General features: G+C 48.5%; 1 protein-coding gene across 3 annotated transcripts in view; it reads left to right on the forward strand.

Annotated features, from left to right (window-relative positions):
• The window catches only part of LOC147101662 (procollagen galactosyltransferase 1-like), a 94,290-nt gene that overhangs the window by 65,658 nt on the left and 12,914 nt on the right, over positions 1-15,718 (forward strand). For all 3 annotated transcript variants that reach the window (XM_085965421.1, XM_085965422.1, XM_085965423.1), the window contains 3 exons: positions 90-222; positions 6,018-6,145; positions 8,251-8,454. In XM_085965421.1, coding sequence (XP_085821547.1) covers positions 90-222; positions 6,018-6,145; positions 8,251-8,454 — 465 coding nt within the window. The remainder of the gene's footprint in view (positions 1-89; positions 223-6,017; positions 6,146-8,250; positions 8,455-15,718) is intronic.

Raw genomic sequence — 15,718 nt, forward strand, 5'->3', positions numbered from 1 at the left:
ACTTACTCTGTGGGCTGTGTATATATTTTCCATTTTAAAGCAGGATAACCGCTTGCTGACATCCTGTTCTCCCGATTCTGTCTCCTCAGTGCTCTGAACAGCAGCACCTTAAAAGCCATGGGAATTAACATGTTGCCAGGTTATTATGACCCATTCTCTGGCAGGACTCTCACCAAGGGAGAAGTTGGATGTTTCCTCAGCCACTATTCCATCTGGAAAGAGGTATGTATCTTTGGCCTGCTGGCTTTGCATATTGAAATTTTTTTTTTATTGCTGTGTTTTTTCTGATTTTGTGATTCAAAAGTATTGCCCCCCCCTACAGAAACACGGAGGAGTTAACCTAATTAAATCCCCGCGACATCTAATATTGTATCTGTGGAAGGTTCTGCTAGGCACGTCCATTTATATTTCTCATTTATATCACCGAGTATATTTAGTCGAGGTTGGCAGGTGTTGAGGCGTGTGTCGATTTGACCTTATATGGGTTTCTCCTCTTCTGAAGGTGCTGACTCATGCCATTGACTTGTGTTGGTGCTGATGCCCATCTGATACCTCAACCAAGTGACTGTTCTTCAGGTGTGAGACTGCGAAGTGTATTCCAGAAATAAAGGAAGAAATACTTGCATTTCTATAGCGCCTTTCGCCACCTCCGGATGTTCCAAAGCGCTTTACAGCCAATGAAGTACTTTTCTTTTCGAAGTGGAGTCACTGTTGTAATGTGGGAAACGCGGCAGCCAGTTTGCGCACAGCAAGCTCCCACAAACAGCAATGTGATAATGACCAGATAATCTGTTTTTTAGTGATGTTGGTTGAGGGATAAATATTGGCCCAGGACACCGGGGAGAACTCCCCTGCTCTTCTTCGAAATAGTGCCATGTGATCTTTTATGCCCACCTGAGAGGGCAAACGAGGCCTCAGTTTAACATCTCATCTGAAAGGCGGCGCCTCCGACAGTGCCGCACTCCCTCAGCACTGCACTGGGAGTGTCAGCCTGGATTTTTGTGCTCAAGTCCCTGGAGTGGGATTTCAGCAGGATATTTCACCATGGGGGCCAGTGCGGACCAGACTAACCCAATACTCCTAGTTTCCTAGCACTGGATAGTGGTCAAGAGTAGCATCTCCGGATGACTTTATCTTCTTTCTGAAGACTCGGGGCGTTGAACCCAATTGTAATGGCTGCACCACTGCCTAGGCTGAGATCGGCCAACCCCGGTGATTGAACCTGTGACACTTTTTGCGTTTTTATGACTCGTCACTTCGTACAGTGCCAAAATCCCACTGAGCCATCAAGCAAGCCTTAATTCTTAATCAACTTATGCCAGATTCTTCAGGTTCCCTATTAATGGGCTCTGGTCTTGGCTCAGTTGCTGAACGGACTGGGTGATGTGGAACTGAGCTGTGTAGGCTCGCTTCAATCCTCAGGTTCTGCTGTGCTTGTTGATCTTAGCCAGTGGGGATATTACAGTCGGCCTCACTGCCTGGGATATAGTTCCATGTCGTGCGCTATGATGCTTTGCCCAAGTGGGTACTCTGGACGTGCTTGCTTTTAGTCTCTGGTGCACATCACAACTAACCCCAATCGTGTCTTGAGCCAGATCTTGCCTTCACCTGATATCTAGACACACACCACACACGCACCCCACACCCCACACCCCACACCCCACACCCCACACCCCACACCCCACACACACCACACACCACACACCACACACACCACACACCACACACCACACACACCACACACCACACACCCCACACCCCACACCCCACACACCACACCCCACACACCACACACCACACACCACACACCACACACACCACACACCACACACCACACACCACACACCACACACCACACACCACACACCACACACCACACACACCACACACACACCAGGAAGTGAACCTGGGATCTTCTGGTTGCTTAGGGACAGGAGGAGGCCATTCAGCCCCTCGGGCCTGCTCTGCCGCTGAATTAGATCAGGGCTGATCTGCACCTCAACTCCATTTTCCTGCCTTTGCTCTGTATCACTTGATCACGTGGTCTACATTAATGACTTGGATATGAATGTAAAGGGTATGATCAGTAAGTTTGCGGATGATACAAAAATTGGTAGGGTGGTAAATAGCGAGGAGGGTAGCCTCAGTCTGCAGGACGATATAGATGGGTTGGTCAGATGGGCGGAACAGTGGCAAATGGAATTTAACCCGGAAAAGTGCGAGGTGATGCACTTTGGGGGGACTAACAAGGCAAGGGAATACACAATGAATGGAAAGACCCTAGGCAAGACGGAGGGTCAGAGGGATCTGGGTGTGCAAGTACACAGATCCCTGAAGGCGGCGGAACAGGTGGATAAGGTGGTAAAAAAGGCATATGGGATACTTGCTTTCATTAGCCGAGGCATTGAATATAAGAGCAAGGAGGTTATGATGGAGCTGTATAAAACACTGGTTAGGCCACAGCTAGAATACTGTGTGCAGTTCTGGTCGCCACACTACAGGAAGGATGTGATCGCGTTAGAGAGGGTGCAGAGGAGGTTCACCAGGATGTTACCAGGGCTGGAGCGCTTCAGCTATGAAGAGAGACTGGGCAGATTGGGTTTGTTTTCCTTGGAGCAGAGGAGGCTGAGGGGGGACATGATTGAGGTGTACAAAACTATGAGGGGCATAGATAGGATGGATGCTGAGGAGCTTTTTCCCTTAGTAGAGGGGTCAATAACTAGGGGGCATAGATTCAAGGTAAAGGGCGGGAGGTTTAGAGGGGATTTGAGAGAGAACTTTTTCACCCAGAGGGTGGTTGGAGTCTGGAACTCACTGCCTGAAAGGGTTGTGGAGGCAGAAACCCTCACAACATTTAAGAAGCATTTGGATGAGCACTTGAAACGCCATAGCATACAAGGCTACGGGCCAAATGCTGGAGTATGGGATTAGATTAGACAGGGCTTGATGGCCGGCGCGGACACGATGGGCCTCTATCCGTGCTGTATTACTCTATGACTCTATGACCCTTACCTAACAAAAATCTACCGATCTCAGCCTTGAAAGCTCCAATTGTCCCAGCATCCACAGCCTTTTGTGGGAAACAATTCCAGATTTCTACTACCAGTTGTGTGAAAAATAGTTTGAGTTCTCTCCTGAATGGCCTAGCCTCCAATTTTAAGATCATGTCCCCATGTCCTTGAGGTGCGGTGCCCAAAACTGAACGCAGTACTCCAGTTGGGATCTAACCAAGGCTCTTTCCAACACAGTTACAAGCTGCATTTTCCAATCAAATCATCAAAAAAGCCCACAGATACATCCCTCTTGGGAGTCCCGTTCAAGTAGCTTAATTATCTCTGTACAGCTAACGTCACAAGTATGAGGAAAGGCTACTATGCCCGATACAGATGAAGTTGGATTTTCCCAGTTCCTTGGTATTCGTAAATCCCAGGCTGACGCTGCAAGTAGGGTCAAACTTGTGACATTGTAAATCCCGACTCAACACCTTAGAAGGATTATTCCAGATGGTGACTTCTATTTCTCTAGAAAAGAGAAGATGGAGGGTGTGACCTAATCGAGGTCTTTAAAATTGTGACGTCGTTTGATAGGGTTAATGTTTCCACTTGTGGGAAATCTAAAACTGAGGGCCGTAAATATAAGATAGTCACTAATAAATCCAATAAGGAATTCTGGAGAAACTTCTTTACCCAGAGTGTGGTTAGAATGTGGAACTCGCTACCAGATGAAGTGGTTGAAACGAATAGCATGGATACATTTAAGGATAAGCTCGATAAGTACACGAGGGAGAAAGGAATTGAAGGATATGCTGATAGCGTTAAATGAAGTAGAATGGGAGGAGGTTATTGTGGAGCATAAACATCAGCATCGTACTGTTGAGCCAAATGGCCTGTTTCTGTGCTGTAACTTCTCCACCTTCGTAACATCGCCCGACTCCGACCCTTGCCTCAGCCCATCCGCTGTTGAAGCCCTCATCCATGCCTTTGTTATCACTAGACTTGGCTATTCCAACCCTCTCCTGGCTGGCTCCCTGTCTTCCACCCGTCATAATCTTGAGCTCCTTCAAAACTCTGCTGCCCGTATCCTAACTCGCATCAAGTCCCGTTCGTCCAACACCCACTGTGCTCGCTGACCTACATTGGCTCCTGCTCCGCCAGCGCCTCAGCATTAAAATTCTCATCCTTGTTTTCAAATCCCTCCATGGCCTCGCCCCTCCCTATCTCTGTAACCTCCTCCAGCTCTACAAGCCTTCGAGATCTCTGCACTCCTCCAATTCTGGCCTCTTGCACATCCCTGATTTTAATCGCTCCACCATTGGCGGCTGTGCCTTCAGCTGCCTGCGCCCTAAGCTCTGGAATTCCCTCCCTAAATCTCGCCACCTCTCTACCTCTCCTCCTTTTAAGACGCTCCTTAAAACCTACATCTCTGACCAAACTTTTGGTCATCTGCCCTAATATTTCCTTCTGTGGCTATGTGTCAAATATTGTTCGATAACACTCTTGTGAAGCACCTTGGGATGATTACCACATTAATGGCTCTATATAAATGCAGGTTGTTGTAATTCTATGTAAAAAAAAAAAGGAATTGCACCAGCCACATCTCAACTTTCTCCCCTTTGCCCAAGCGACCTGCCAACACCTTGAAATTCTCTTGTCAATTTAGAGGTTAAAGAGTGCATTTGTGAGATGTTAGCCATTTTTTTGGGACGGGAGAGCCGAATTTTGGAAGAAGAAAACTCTGATGCTGGGTGTACCTTGCAACAGATTACTAGCAAACCAGGTTTTACTTGCAATTGTCATCTGCTTCGTTACCTTTCAAACTACAGACCAAAGGAATCCTTCAAATGTTATTTCTCAAATGAGAATTCAGCTTTTTTTTTTTTGAGCGGGAGAGGTGGTTGAGGAGGATTCCAAGTGGTGATGTCACTGGGCTAGTAATCCAGAGGCCTGGACTAATGATCCAGAGACGTGAGTTCAAATCCCACCAATTTAAATTCCGTTAAGTAAATAAATCTGGAATAAGAAAAGTTAGAATCAGTAATGGTGACCATGAAACTACCGGACTGTCCTAAAAACCCATCTGGTTCACTAATGTTCTTTAGGGAGGGAAATCTGCCGTCCTTACCCGGTCTGGCCTATATGTGACTCCAGACCCACAGCAATGTGGTTGGCTCTTAACTGCCCTCTGAAATGGCCCAGCAAGCTGGTTGTGTAAGGCGGCTCACCACCACCGTCTTGAGGGAAATTAGGGATGGGCAATAAATATTGGCCTTGCTAGCGACGCCCACATCACAGAAATGAATTTTAAAAAGTGCACATCACAACTTGTAAGAAAGACGAAAGACTTGCATTTATATAGCGCCTTTCACGACCACCGGACGTCTCAAAGCGCTTTACAACCAATGAAGTACTTTTGCAATTAAGTCAAAGCTTGCGGCCTAGAGCCAACATTACTCTACACTCCAGCTTTCCAATCTTGACTAAGCTGTTAAGGATGGTGGGAGGCAGCAAACAGAAGTGAAGTGATGTCTCCCCCGATCTGCTCCTCGGGGCAGAGTCAAGAGAACATTGGAGGAAGAGTCAACGCCAGACAACTCTCTGTTATGTATTGTGTGTTCTCCTCCCACCTGTGGTGGCGCTGTCACAGGAGATAAATGGTTGGGTGTTCTCGGTTAAGTTTAGCTCTCTTTGTTCGGAACTTTCCAGAACTTCCTTTTCCTTCCAATAAAGCACTTCATGTTTGAATCTCTGAGTTCTGAGTCCTAAATTGTGTCTAGGTAGAAAGGTACTGACACAACACTCTCCACTTCACTTTTCTTTTGGTGTTCAACTCAACAGCAGCAAATTGGCAGGAGCGAGGGGAAGATCAGCTCATCCTTTTACCCAGGGGGATGTGGCACAGCGTAGGGATGACCTCAAGTGGAGTGGTACAGAAATGTTAAAAATGATGGGGGAAGGCGGGGATATTAAGTCAGCTGTTCGCCAGACTGAGGAAACGATGATATTTTAATGTGGTCGCAGGTTGTGGACCGGAAGCTGAACAAGGCTGTGGTGTTTGAAGATGACGTGAGGTTTGAGGCCTACTTCAAGAGGAAGCTGATGAGACTGCTGGGAGAAATAGAGGATGTCGGATTGAAGTGGGACCTTATGTAAGTAAATATTAAACATGAAACAGTAAACATTTGGGGTAGGTATCCTGTTACTTCACTTGGGACCAATGTGATGTCCCGGACTCATTTCAATCCCATACGGGGGAGTCGGAGAGGAATTTTCCTGTTTTTTCCCCCCTAATTGGCCTGAGTTATTATCTGGTTTTCCGTCTTTCCCAGGAGGTTATATGGCTCCGGGTGGGAGGGCGGTGTATGTATTGTGACGCACAAGACATCTCAACTGTGTGGGAAAGGCTGGATGAACCAGTAGGTTTTTAACTGTCTTTCATTTTCGTCTGAATTGTGTATTTTATGTAAATTATATATACCTCTGTCTTCTGACGTGTGTACATGTCTATCTCTTTGTATGTCACCGTATGTCTTCCTTTTTTTGTCTCTCTTTCTCTCATCTGTGTCACTCTCTGTCCATCTCAGTTTGCCTTCCCTCTCTCTCTGACATCCATATGTGGAGACAATTATTGTGAAGCTCCCCATTGTGCTTTATCATGAAGGGGGAGTGCTACCACCAGTCCCTGTTACTATCCCTGATGGCCATACAAGAGGGGTTCCGTACACAATGTCTGCTCTCGGGCACCAGCAGCACCAAAGTAGGGGATACTTCAATGAGGGACAGTCGAGACAGTGACAGTAGAGATATCTGTCTCTATGGCCTTCGCGATCGTCGATCAATTCAGCTGATTATACCCTCCCCTGGTGAATTAACCAAGAATCTTATTGGCAGTTTACTATACGTTCACTCGGTCATCAGTCACTTTAACGAAATGTAATTTCCCCCCCACCTGTCCCGTACTGGGGTATGGTTCCACAGGCTCTGCCAATCCTCGGGTATCCCTGCCCATTGTGCCATGTGTGAGCATAGACAGCAAGTGACAGCAAGGGTACTTGATAGGTAAAGGGCCATCTTGGCCAATCCCAGTTCAGTCTTTACCTGATGCCAATACATGGGCACTTACCAGCAGGGATCGCTGGATGGTGACCAGGATCAATAACAACACTGTGCATTTATGTAGTGCCTTTAACATAACAACATAAGAAATAGGAGCAGGAGTAGGCCATTCGGCCCTTCGAGCCTGCTCCGCCATTCAATGAGATCATGGTTGATCTTCTGCCTCAACTCCATTCACCGGCCCTATCGCCATATCCCTTGATGCCCTTACTAGTCAGAAATCTATCGACTTCTGTTTTGAATATACCCAATGACTGAGCCTCCACAGCCCTCTGGGGTAGAGAATTCCAAAGATTCACTACCCTCTGTGTGAAGAAATTTCTTCTCATTTCAGTCTTGAATGACCCCTTATCCTGAGGCTGTGGCCCCTGGTTCTAGACCCCCCAGCCAAGGGAAACATTCTCCCAGCATCCATCCTATCAAGCCCTGTAATAATTTTGTATGCTTCAATGAGATCCCTTCTCATTCTTCTGAATTCAAGAGAATACAGACCTAGTTTACTCTATCTCTTCTCATACAACAGTCCCGCCATCCCAGGAAACAATCTCGTGAACCTTTGTTGCACTCCCTCTATGGCAAGTATATCCTTCCTTAGGTAAGGAGACCAAAACGTAGTAAAACGTCCCAAGGCACTTCACAGGAGCGATATTATCAAACAAAATTTGACACCAAGCCACGTAAGGAGATACTGGGACAGGTGGCCAAAAACTTGGTCAAAGAGGTAGGTTTGAAAAAGTGTCTTAAAGGAGGAGAGAGAAGCGACGCGGTTTAGGGAGTGAATTCCAGAGCTTGGGGCCTAGGTAGCTGGAGGCACGGCCGCCGATGGTGGAGCGATGGAAATCAGGAATGCGCAAGAGGCCAGACTTGGAGTTACTGTGACCGATTTTTCCACCTGCTCCCAGCAGCCTGGAGACATTGCGGCCAAGTGTGATGCACCCAGCACCTAGCTGGCACAGATCTCCAACCTCTGCACAGATTTGGGCGCGGCCCTTATTCTGTGCAGATCGGTACCACATCAGCTAGTGTATTTACTAAGTGAAACCTCCGACTGGGAGAGGAGCTTTCTTTAAAAGAGCATCTTTGAGAGAGGCCACGCATTAAGTTTGGAAAAAATAATATAAGTTGTTACATTTTGCAGCTACCTTGGTCGGAAACTGGTCAATCCCAATCAAGAGGAGGCTGTGGAGAATGTCCGGAACCTGGTGGTGGCGGAGTATTCATACTGGACTCTGGCCTATGCCATTTCGCTGCAGGGAGCCGAGAAGTTGGTTAACTCCCAGCCATTGACGAAGATACTGCCTGTGGATGAATTCCTTCCCATCATGTACGACAAACACACAAAGTGAGTCCATCTTAATTCATTGGAAAGAGCGGTCTGAGGGAGGCTGCGCCGTTGTAACATACCCAGGGTCTGCGTTGCTTGTTATTTATTGATGAGGCGAGAAGCCAGGGCCCATCATGTAGGACATCACTGAGGTTGAAAAGCAAAGGAGGGAAGACGCAAGTCGGGAATTTGTGGTTAGGTCAGCCATGGCTCAGTGGGCAGCACCCTCGTCTCCGAGTCAGGAGGTTGTGGGTTCAAGTCACTGTTTGGGTTGCCAACCCTGCAGGATTGGGCTGGAGTCTCCAGGAATTGAAGATTAATCTCCAGGACTCTGCTGGGAGCAACACCCAGGGAAAACAAAAATCATCGGGGCATCAAAATAATTCAACATTTTTGCCTAATCGTTAAATAAAAATGTTTGGAGTCGGGAAAGAAAAGATTGCTTGACTGACGGTCAAAAATCATCCAATCAGGTGGCCAAGAGTCTACTCGCTTTCCAATTGGCGCTGGATGGTGCTGCACCCCGAGGATGGACATGTCGGGCGACCAATGGCGGGAGAGTGGGGCGGGGCAGTTGGAGGGAGGAGCTCATGTGATGAATCCTCCAGGAATAAATCCGGCCAGAGTTGGCAACCCAACCATCCACAGACACATCCCTTGTAGACCTACCACAGAACATTAACGTTCGCTTTATGATTGCCTGCAGCCCAAACTGCTGTGCCTCCCCTCCCGAGGTTTACTGAGGCTGCATAGGTTGGGAAATGCGTATGCATATGGAAATATATATTTTTTTAAAGGAATGATAATTCGGAATTGTCCCCAATTACTTTGGCCTTGACTGTAAAGTAGGCCGTGTCAGCCGTGGCTCAGTGGGCAGCACTCTCGCCACTGAGTCAGAAGGTTGTGGGTTCAATGTCCCCACTCCAGAGACTTGAGCACAACAATCTAGGCTGACACTCCCAGTGCAGTGCTGAGGGAGTGCTGCACTGTCGGAGGTGCCGTCTTTCGGATGAGACGTTAAACCGAGGCCCCGTCTGCTCTCTCAGTTGGACGGAAAGGATCCCACGGGCACTATTTCGAAGAAGAGCGGGGGAGTTCTCCCCGGTGTCCTGGACCCAATATTTATCCCTCAACCAACGTAACAAAAACAGATTATCTGGTCATTATCACATTGCTGTTTGTGGGAGCTTGCTGTGCGCAATTTGGCTGCCACGTTTCCCACATTACAACAGTGACTCCACTTCAAAAGTACTTCATTGACTGTAAAGCGCTTTGAGACGTCCGGTGGTCGTGAAAGGCACGATATAAATGTAAGACTTCTTTCTTTCTTTAGGTAACACCAAGTGTTGTGTTTTAAAGCCTTAAAGTTGTAGGAAGGAGAGTAGATTGAGGGCTGGTAGGAGCTTCAGTGTTTTGAGGTCAGAGGCAAAGATAAGTTGGGACCTGCTGTGAGGAGTCTTGATTTCAACACCGTGAATATGCAGAGAGGAGGTATCACCAGATGTATATTTAGAACTTAAGTGGAACAAGAGAAGAAAGTTCAGAGGAGCGGTGACCTTCGTATCAATAAAACTAAGAGGCACAAAAAAGGTTGCAATGAACAGAGCTTGCTGGAGGCTAGAAGTGAGCGAAGGTCTGCCTATCAGACAAAAGGCTTCCTCTTGTGTCCAATACAGAAATATGAGGCAGGTGCGAGAAGAGCCTTTCCAGTGGGGGTGGGGGGTGGGGGGGTGGTGGGGGGGGGTGGGGGAGGGGTGGGGTGGGGGAAGGGGGTGGGGTGGGGGAGGGGTGCGGGAGGGGTGGGGGGAGAGTGGTGGGTTTAGGGGTGGGGAGGGAGGGGTGGTGGGTTTAGGGGTGGGGAGGGAGGGGTGGGGGGGAGGGGTGTGGGGGAGGGAGGGGTGGGGGAGGGAGGGGTGGGGGAGGGAGAGGTGGGGGGAGGGGTGGGGTTGGGGGAGGGGTGGTTGGGGGAGGGGGTGGGGTTGGGGGAGGGGTGGGGGGGTTGGGGGAGGGGTGTGGGGTTGGGGGAGGGGTGGGGTTGGGGATTGTGGGGGAGCGGGGTGGGACCACGATCACAAACTGTAACATGTGAAGCTGTGGGTCTGAAAGTCGTCGCCAAGTTGTTTATAGCAAATAAAACCTCTGGACAACATCACGAACATTCCCTCGCTGGCTTGAGAATGGCCGCACCTCATTATACGCTGCTTGTGTTCCACGAATACTGGCTCAGTAATAAGCTGGGGCTGCTGGTGTTGCAGGAATTCCCTCAGCGTGGGCCAGCACGATGTTGGAGCGACTTCACGTGTACGTGGTTTGCACATGTCCATTTACTTCAGACTTCCTGCTTTGTATTTGGTCTGGAGGGGCCAAGGGTGGAAGCTCTGCTCCCCTGGGGACAGGCCGGGATGGTGGCCCCAGTATCCACGTGTCACCGCTGGCAGTCATTTACGCCTGCTGCCTCTGGAACTCGGGCTCCGGAGGCAGAGAGCGCGTTCCGTACCTCTGGAAGCACGTACGCTGCTCCGCCTACACTGTGGAGTTGCCTACTGAGGTGGCATTGCCTACTGAGGCAGTGCTACAATCGAAATGGGTTAGGTGTCGGATGGCTGAGTTGGGAGTCACAAAAGGTGATTTGTTATCACTTGCTTCGAAGCTGCCGTTTTGCTACCTTCAGCATGTAGCCGTGCTCCATGTCAGCCGTGGCCCAGTGGGTAGCACTCTCGCTCGCCTCTGAAGGTTGTGGGTTCAAGTCCCGCTCCAGAGACATGAGCACATAATCCAGGCTGACGCACACCTGCGGGAGTGCTGCACTGTCGGACGGTGCCGTCTTTTGGATGAGACGTTAAACCAAGGCCCCGTCTGCCCTTTCAGGCGGACGTACAAGATCTCATGGCCACTGTTCATAGACGAGCAGGGGAGTTCTCCCCGGTGTCCAATATTTATCCCTCAACCAGCATCACTGAAAAACAGATAATCAGGCCATTTATCTCATTCATGTTTGTGTGACCTCGCTGTGTGCAAATTGGCTGCAATGCACTTTGGGACATTCCGAGGTCGTGAAAGGCGCTAAGTAAAGGCACGTTCTTTCTTTCTTCACTGCAGTAAGTGTAGAGGTTTACAGCATTTCTTGCTGGATGTCATGATGTAGTAAATTCCTTAGCTAGGTCACCCTCGTCTTGTTTCTGAGGGATTACCCGTGGCATAGCTTGTGGGAGTTAGTCTCTGCCTGCCTGTAGGACACTGTGCAACATCAGAGTCTCTGTGACACAATCTGATGGAAATCTGCCTTTTAACACTACATTTTCACACACAAAAGCGCTTTAAGTGTGAATAGGTTTATTGTCTGTGACAGCCTTGTTAAAGGGTCGGTGTCTTTGTGAAAATCCGCTCAACAAACCTCGTGTTTTTGTTTCCGCAAATGATGCAAACCAATCAAAATGCATTCATAGAATGACACAGCACAGAGGAGGCCATTCAGCCTATCGTGCCTGTGCCATTATTGTGAGGAGAAATGGCACGTGTGTCCTCCCCTGCAAAGTTTTCCCAATACATATTCTTGAAGGAGGCCCCTTTAAGTACAGTGATTCCCCCTTTAGAAGCAACCCCTGATGTAGTGACGCCCTGTTTAAATATGTTGATCGTGCATTCTCTGAAAGCATCCCCAGCCTGCACAAACTTGCCAAGACTTCGCTCTCATGTGTTGTTCACAGATCATCCTTGAATATTTGCCTGTTCTCACGCTCAGGCCACCTGCAGTCGGCCAACAATACTGTCGTTGCCCTGGGAAGGCACAAGTCAAACATGCGGTTGGCCAAGTGTCTTGATCACTGTTCCGAAAAATGACTTTTTGGCACCAGAGGACCTTGTATAAATACTCTGTAGCTCCTGGAGCGGGTGCAGTGCACTGTAATAGAAGTGGCTGACTGCTGAGCAGTTTCATGGGAAAATGACTTTGCCCGCTGGCTGCCTGAAAGTAGGATTTCATCCAGCACCTGTTTCAGTTCATCGTTGTAGCTCACACTGGCCCGCACAGTTGGCAGGGGCAGAGCTGTACTTGTATACACGGGCATTCTGCCTGTTGGACAGGGTTTATTTTGGCACGGTTATGAGCTGGGGCACCAAATTAATCTGCCATTCACCTCTGCCAACCTTGACTGATGGCATGCTGTAAACAGGCTGTTTTTGATGGGGGCAGTGCAGTGGGCGATTTACTTTGTGTCTAACCAGTACTAGATTGGGGCTAGATTGAGTAGATTGGGCCTGTACTCTCTGGAGTTTAGAAGAATGAGAGGTGATCTCATTAAAACATGCAAGATTCTGAGGGTAGATGCTGAGAGGTTGTTTCCCCTGGCTTGAGAGTCTAGAACTAGGGGGCATAGTCTCAAGATAAGGCGTCGGCCATTTAAGACTGCGATGAGGAGGAATTTCTTCACTCAGAGGGTGGTGAATTTTTGGAATTCTCTGCCCCAGAGGGCTGTGGATGCTGAATCATTGAGTATATTCAAGGCTGAGATCGATAGATTTTTGGACTCTAGGGGAATCAAGGGATATGGAGATCGGGCAGGAAATGAAGTTGAACTCGAAGATCAGCCATGATCTTATTGAATAGGCTTGAGGGGCCGTATGGCCTACTCCTCCAAATTCTTATGTCCTGTCCATTACCTGGAATCACTTGCTGGGGCAGTGTAGAGGGAGCTTTATTCTGTATCCAGCTCATGCTGCACCTTACCAAGAGCTCCTGATGTTGCTACAGGAGCAAAACTTGCAAATGTTCCATTTCCCAGCAAGGACATCCTTTAGTTTGTGATCAGTACTAAACCTGCGTATTAGTGGATTGCCCGAGGAGTTGCCCACAGTAAGTCAGATGATTGTTTATCGGAGTTTAGCACCCTATAATGCACAATGTATTATTTTGCTACGCTGGTGTTGTGTCGCTTTCGTCTGATCGTTGTTCAGTAAACACAGTCTCGGGGTTTCATTGTTGTTTGGCCAGAGACTTTGCAGACTGGATTCTGATCAGGTCGGAAGCACCTATCATTTTTTCCCTTTTTTTTTTAAAGATTGTTTCCATCTGTAAGGCAGAGTGACATCCAAGCACAAAGCCACAGATTCGGCCCCCTCATCCTTCCTCCCCTTTTCCCCTCTCCCCCATCTCTATCCTGTCCCCCTTCCATAATCCCCTCTCCTCTCCTCCACTATCTCCCTCCCCCTTTGCTACCTTACCGTTCTCCCATCCCGCAATCCCATCCCACGCTCCCCCTCTCCGGTCCTCTCGCTCTCCTGTGCCTCGTTCTCTCGCTCCCCTTCCCCCCCCTCCTCCCCTCCCCATTCCTCTCCTCCCCTCCCTCTCTGGAAAAACCACACTTGGTGTTTGCCTGTGGGATTGTGGAGAGTCAGCAATCAACTAGTACATTAAAAACACACTTGCTGAATCAGCACCGTGGCTGAGATCGATTTGGATCTTTTTACTGTAGCTTTTTGGAACAAGAAGAACAGTTTCTTTCCAGCTCACTGAAGTTTGAATACTTGCCCTGCCTTAACATCTTTTTTTAAAAATAATGAAATTTTAGCTTATTGAGGTGAGCGATGTCAGGCTGGAAAATGGAATATATTTCTATATCAGGCACCCGCGCCCCGATTTTAACTAGGGGCAGGAATCGGGGGTACGAGGTCCTCCTGTAATTAATCTTGGAATGACCCCCAATGCATTCTCCAAGCAAATGTAGTGCCATAGAAGGAATGGAGGGTCAGTCAGTGGAAGGGTCAGTGGGCCTCTCTCACCCAGCTTCTAGTGGCTGATTGTTACACGGTCTGGGAGCCAAGGGGAGTCCACAGAAGGAAATGGAGAGAAAAGTGATGAATAGTTTTCATAACATGGCACTACTGTGCGTGTGGCTGTAATAATATTTATTCAGTGCTCTTGCAGGAGCGTCTCGTTCCCAAATAACTACATTAAAGCAACATCACGGATAAGAGGCCTGACATTTTTGCTCAAAGTGCAAAAAGCTTTCTGTAAAGTATATATTTAGTGGAGATTGTCAATAACCCAACTGGCTTACAAAACAACGGGCGGGGAAGAAAAGAAAAGTTATTAGAGTTGTCACACGTGTGAATCATGAGGCCCCTCCCCCCACCAATGTCAATTATCATCAACCTGCCAAACAAGGAACAGAGTGGTTTCCAGATCTTTCAACGTGGTTGAGACACAACACAGACTTTTCTCTGATGTCAGAACTTCGCTAAGTAACGTCAACGATGTTGCCGACAATTACCGATTCTCTTGGCAGCCAATACACTCTGGAATGCTCTCCACTTGCCTGGATAAGTGCAGCTCCAACAACACTCAAGAACCTCAACACCATCCAGGACAAAGCAACCCGCTTGATTGGCGCCCCATCCACCACCTTAAACATTCACTGCCTCCACCACCGGCGTACCGTGGCTGCAGTGTGTACCATCTACAAGATGCACTGCAGCAACTCGCCAAGGCTCCTTCGGCAGCACCTCCCAAACCCGTGACCTCTTCCACCTAGAAGGACAAGGGCAGCAGGCGCATGGGAACACCACCACCTCCAAGTTCCCCATTCCAAGTCTCACACACCATCCTGACTTAGAAGTATATCGCCGATCCTTCATCGTCGCTGGGTCAAAATCCTGGAACTCCCTCCCTAACAGCACTGTGGGAGTACCTTCACCACACGGACTGCAGCAGTTCAAGAAGGCGGCTCACCACCACCTTCTCAAGGGCAACTAGGGATGGGCAATAAATGCCGGCCTTGCCAGCGACGCCCACATCCCATAAACGAATTAGAAAAAATATGGGTGGCGGACATCTTGGTAAGCATGTGGGAAATAAAAGATGTTTTGGCCGCGCTTCAGATGTAAAACAGCTTTGTGTTCGTCACAACTGCACTCCAGATGACTGTAACTGCAGACATGACCAGATGTGATCCCTCACCTTGAAACCACTTCCCACATTCCAATGGCTTGGTGATATCAATTTTTACGATGTGCTGCAAGATTTTGTGCCGCAGAGGATGTCTATATCTGTTCCCACTGCTTTTCAGTTGTAGGATTCGCCTATCTCGGGTCACAGCCCCAAGCCTCCTGCAACTCTTACATTTAAAAAGAAAAAATTGCTCTTGGGATGTGGGCGGCCCAGGCTAAGCCACATTTATCGCCCCATCTTTAGTTTCCTTGAGAAAGGGGAGCCACCTTGAACCGCTGCAGTCTTTGTGGCGATGGCATTTTCATGATGGCGTTAGGGAGGGAATTCCAAGATATT

This window comes from Somniosus microcephalus, chromosome 23 (genome assembly GCF_052327205.1).
Source record: "Somniosus microcephalus isolate GS21.2 chromosome 23, FLI_Smic_1.0, whole genome shotgun sequence".
Taxonomy (NCBI): Eukaryota; Metazoa; Chordata; class Chondrichthyes; order Squaliformes; family Somniosidae; genus Somniosus; species Somniosus microcephalus.